General features: G+C 40.0%; 1 protein-coding gene across 2 annotated transcripts; it reads left to right on the forward strand.

Moving 5' to 3' along the window:
- Positions 1-896: 896 nt before the first annotated feature.
- On the forward strand, positions 897-4,884 carry LOC307045791 (uncharacterized protein). 2 transcript variants are annotated; one of them, XM_079691746.1, is made up of 3 exons: positions 897-1,139; positions 3,387-3,555; positions 4,612-4,884. In XM_079691746.1, exons 1-3 carry the CDS (start codon positions 935-937, stop codon positions 4,739-4,741), a joined length of 504 nt encoding a protein of 167 aa, XP_079547872.1. In that variant the 5' UTR covers positions 897-934; the 3' UTR covers positions 4,742-4,884. The 2 variants fall into 2 exon arrangements, with proteins under 2 accessions (XP_079547872.1, XP_079547871.1); XM_079691745.1 differs by lacking the exon at positions 897-1,139 and adding an exon at positions 1,865-2,251.
- The last annotated feature ends 231 nt before the right edge of the window (positions 4,885-5,115 follow it).

Consider the following 5,115-nt stretch of genomic DNA (forward strand, 5'->3'; position numbering starts at 1 on the left):
GCCGAGCCGCTTTAAAGTACACAAGTAGTACGAGGAACTTAGCGACGCACATAAAGAGGCGACATGGGGTCTGCGGCTGAAAAGAGAAACCTGAAAGTGAGACATATGAGTTAAATCACTCTGTGAGGTGTTCTGTCAGAGAGAGGTGTTTAGCTTACAGCAGCCTGTGACGGCCAATAATAATTTAAATGTCTTCCTTACTGTAAGCAGTTATGAAATACCTGTTTGTGAAAGGTTATTTGTTTTCTTTATTGTTCAGATAGAAACCACTGCTTTCTGCTCACTGGTGAGTTAGCCTCTGAGTGTTAAGCACATCAGGCTGGCAGCTGTATGGGCATTGCTCTATGGTAGCTGTTATTTGCACATTGTTAATCATGAGCAATGCATCCTTACATTGTTTAACTGTGAGGTGTTATACAATTATACTCTGGAGAGCTTTTAAAGGTAAAAAAATAAACGGCATGATGGGATGTGCGGTACCAAATATGTAAAGCACTTTTTTGTTAATGTATGATTTGCTGCATATAAGGAATACAACAAAAATCCTCTGTCGTACCATATTGAAGTATCATTATTTTTGCATCGTGTTGAATCGCGTCGTATCGCCCCGAATCGCATAATGTTGAATCAAATCGTATCGAACTGTATCGCAACAGGGGTGAATCGTATCGCATCGCATCGCCTGGTGTTTCAAAGGTATCGTTAATGTATCGTATCGTGGTAACGTATCGAGATGCGCATCGCATCGGCCTCAGTGATGGAGATGCACATCCCTAATACCCAAGCATAAATCAGGCTTTAGGTGTTGAAAGCTAATCATGAGATGGCTGCCTTGGAAGCTAAGGAATAAAGATAGGGCTCTGGAGAATGTTTGAAATTACATTTGTCCTGTTTTATTTGTTCTTATTTTCTTATTTTTATTCTGTTTTGAGTTATGGATGATGCAGAGGGTGATCTTGTAGCTGGCTTCATTAGCTCTGTGCTGCCAAACTCAAGTACAAACGAGCTGGTGTTGGAGGCTCTTCAAGAAATGGGAGTGGACACCCTGGAAGACCTGAAATATCTCATTGAGGCAGATCTCAAAAATGTCATGAGGCCAATCGACGCTAGAAAACTGATTGCCAGTGTTAAAGCTTTATGTAAGTATACTTATTTGTGAGTTGTAAAAACGATGTTTGCTTTTAATGTTGAAAATAAAAGCACAACATCCTCACTACATTTGAGATCATCCGAATTGTAATATTGTGGTCTTGCAAAACAAGCTTTGTAAGCGCACCGTCTACCTCAAGTGCCCCATCTACCTCAACTCTGCATAGACGAACTCCATTGAACAATAACTGGCACTTCAATTTTGAGATCCCCTGGAGTAAAATGCCATCAGAGATAACAACAAAGCTTGTAAACAATGAGCGGCCAACAGGATGTGAGAGGCGTAAGGTGATTCGCCTGATCGCAGGGGAGATCCTAACCATCTGCCCTATGCCAGGAAAAAAACACCTAAGTGAAATTGCCAGGGAGATGGTTTTAATGTATCCAATATCATTCCGAGACTACATTGAAGACATAGTTGTAGGTACCGGTTATGACTCTCTAACCAAGCAGCTGCAGAGCAGAGTGGACAATTTAAAAAGGGGAAAAACCTCCCTTTACTTAAAAAGAAAGGCAACAAGCGCAAGTGAGGGTGAAGACCAACCTCCCAAGACAATGAGACTCGATACCTATGGGTGTATTAATTCGCAGCCACAGCGACCACCACCAGGTGAAACTGGGGAGACTCAAGAACAGTTAAAATTAGAATTAAAGACCATGCACATAACGAGGAGCAAGGACACCAAAAGGATTGAGGAGAAAATGGTGGCAACATTCTACACTCAGAGAAATGATATCATAAAGGGAATGGAAACCCCGGTTCTGCTAAGAGAGTGGCCATATCTGTTTGAGATGTGCGGCATGATGGCTCACTTCAAAGAACTCACAGGTATGGATGTTGACAAAAAAGCTATGTCAAGCAAATGCAGAAGAGTTGTGTCATACCTCATGTCCCGTGAGAAGAAGAGCAAAATAGAGGACATCCTATCAGACATGGAAATAGCCAAAGCAAGGCATCTAGATGCTGATCTTCCCGGATGTCTGATGCTTCTTTTGAGGCATTTCAATGAAGATCAGGCCAAGATGTTCCTGAAAGTTGATGAAACTTGTCTGCCATCGGAAGTTGATGACCTGCCAAGCGCACCATGCATCGTTGTGTGTGGTATGATTCTTATTTATTCCCCCCGCCTTTTAATCCTTGTGCGTGGCTACATTGGTTTGGAATATTTTTGTTTTTTTAAATGTTCCCATCATTTGGCTGCGTTAATACAAATTACGTTTAGGTGAGGGTGTGAGTTATTATTATTTATTTTCAAATGTTGGAAGTTTAAAGCTCCTACAATAAGTCTACAATTAAGTGTATAGCCTAAATACAGACACTCAGACCTGATGTTTTGAAATGGGGTTGTATGAGGTACTTATCCATAGTCAGTGTATTACGCCCACAGTAGATGATGGTCGGCATTCCCCCAGTTTGGAGATGCAGACAGGAATTACCGCACAGAAGCAAATCAATGTACTGGGGTGGATGGGGTCGGCAGCAAAACATATTTAAGACACATTAAAGAAAAGCTCACAAAAAAAATCAGTTAAGTGTGTGATATATTTAGAACATTTTGCTGGTTTACCTTGCCATGAGACAGCTATACTGTCTATGTTTCTTACAGAGAACGGAAGTCGTCATCTATGTTCTCATCAAAGCCACCAGACAAAAAACTATAATTTTACCTATCAGAACACTGGAGTTGCTTGTCTGCTGCTGCCTCAATCGCTTAGTTTGTTTGTGCTATTGTATGACTTTGGTGAATCCGAACTTACCAAAGTCACACAATAACAAAAACAAACTTACCAAAGGTTGCTTTGGCGAGAGTATAGATGCATACAACAGCTTCAAAGTAAACACACGAAAATATTCAAAATATAGCGTACAATATTTTTAGGAGGGCCTTTCTTTAAGGTGGCTACAATATGTTTTGCTGCTGACCCTGTCCAGAGCAGGACATTGCTTTGCTTCCATGTGGTTGCTCCTGTCTGCATCTCCAAACTCGGGGCATACCGAAATCATCTACTCTAGGTAAGACACTGACTATGGATAAGTACCTTATACAACCCCACTTTAAACACCCAAATTATCCCTTTAAGATGTGCCATCTTCTACTGTTAAAATTAAGAAACACTTAAGAAAGAAAAGAAAGCTGCAGGAGCTCACAATTCTTAAAATACAATTGGCCATATGATCACCAGTACAAATAAATATGAACAATCTGCACCAAATATTTTTTGTAATTTTTTTACAGGGAGTTCTCCCCTGACAGCTGGACACTTCATGGTCGCCGTCGACCAGACCATCGCCAATGGCAGTGTCCCAAATGTTGTTGACGCCCTGACACTGATGTTTGCAGTATATTACTGCCTCAACATCAGCTATCCCACAGAACTGGGAGGTACCCTGGAGTTCTTGCAGAGGTAAGACTTGAATTGTAATTATTCTAACTCATTCCATCTTAAACCACAGAGTAGAGGATTGTGCACATTTCTGACACACAATAAGTGCTCCTGACAATACAAGATAATCGAGATAAAAAGATTATTGCGCTGCATTCTGTTTCGCATTATTCTCTAGTTCTGTCTTGCTATGTAAATTCAGCGTACCCTTTTCCTTTGCAGTGGTGTGCTTTAGCTCCTCCCTAAAAGCCCAAACTCACTCTTAGCCAATCGGTGGTATGTTTACTTCAGCTCAATGAAAATTACGGAAAGAGGGCCCTTTGTCGACAACAAAAGAAAACCAATTCAGTTATTTGGAAAAAGGAATTGTTTTCTAGGAGTCCGATTGAATAGGGATTCAGCTAGGACTGTATAGGGGAATGTTTCACTCGGAGTGACTTACACTTTGGGGTGTCGGTAAGAACACACAAGATTCTTGGTAGCGGTTGATTTCCTTAACTTAGTCATATCAACAGCACAGTAATACAGCCATGGAGCAGGTTTAGTGTATGTGTGTGGTCTATAGAGGCTTTGCGTGAGTGTCAGCACCTGATGACAACGGAATATGACGAGGAAGAAGCAACTATTTATTTCACCGAAATGGAATTGGCACCAAAACCCGGTATTATTGCAATGAACAAACACATTAATACTTATTTTGGTTAAGATGCTTTTACACCGCTCACTCTGCTGCTGACACGCACCTCATCTGCCCCAGTTACACAAACCTCTCAAGATGGCACTCGTAGCTACCACACTCAAATGACCTCAAGTATTTGCTCGTTTTTACAGACCTGCTGCGATACTGTCCAGTGTGATAGTGATGCCAAGTGACGACTTTATATAACAGAACTCTTTTCAAACCAATGCTTTAAATGTACAGATATGATCATAACAGTCAATTTAAGAGTAGTATTGCCCTTTGACTTCAAGCTGTATAAGTGTGAAGACAATTAATGGCCGTATCATCCACAGAATTTGTAATTATAAAAACTATTGTTTGTAGCACTACATTTAAGTGTACTTCCGTCTTAACAGGTGCCTTTTCAAAATCAATCCAGACAAGGGGACTAAAGTGGAGAGGAAAGCTTCAAAGAAACAGCAGTCAGTCAATCCGAAGGTGCTTTCATTGATCACCAACATCGCTGACTTTGAATGGAGAGAGTAAAATCGCACACACATAGTCACATACATAACTTTTAAGAGAGTTTAGTGTTTATAATGTTATCTTTGGCACAAAATGTTGGCTAATGTTTAAGGTTTCTTTGCCGGTCTATTCTGCTTTATTATTATTGTGTTTATGTATATGGATGTGTGTGTGTATATGTATGGGTTATATATATATAGAAAGTATTGTAATAACGTGTATATATTGTGTTCTTAATTATGTTACGGCATTGCAAATACTAAGAAATTATAAAAAAGAATGGTGGTGGTGTAATTTTTTATTTATATTGTCAAATATTTTCAACATGTTGCCAAAGGCATAACGTTTGAATGATATTGCATACATTTCTTTGCTGCACCATTTCACAAATTTTA

Source organism: Notothenia rossii (assembly GCF_949606895.1).
Source record: "Notothenia rossii genome assembly, chromosome: 7".
Classification (NCBI taxonomy): Eukaryota; Metazoa; Chordata; class Actinopteri; order Perciformes; family Nototheniidae; genus Notothenia; species Notothenia rossii.

Excerpts from the sequence above, each read along its gene's own strand:
- LOC307045791 (XM_079691745.1), top strand. The coding sequence starts at position 1,897 with ATGGAAACCCCGGTTCTGCTAAGAGAGTGGCCATATCTGTTTGAGATG. Across the intron at positions 2,252-3,386 it reads ACCATGCATCGTTGTGTGTG|GGAGTTCTCCCCTGACAGCT; the intron begins GTATGATTCTTA and ends ATTTTTTTACAG. Across the intron at positions 3,556-4,611 it reads ACCCTGGAGTTCTTGCAGAG|GTGCCTTTTCAAAATCAATC; the intron begins GTAAGACTTGAA and ends CCGTCTTAACAG.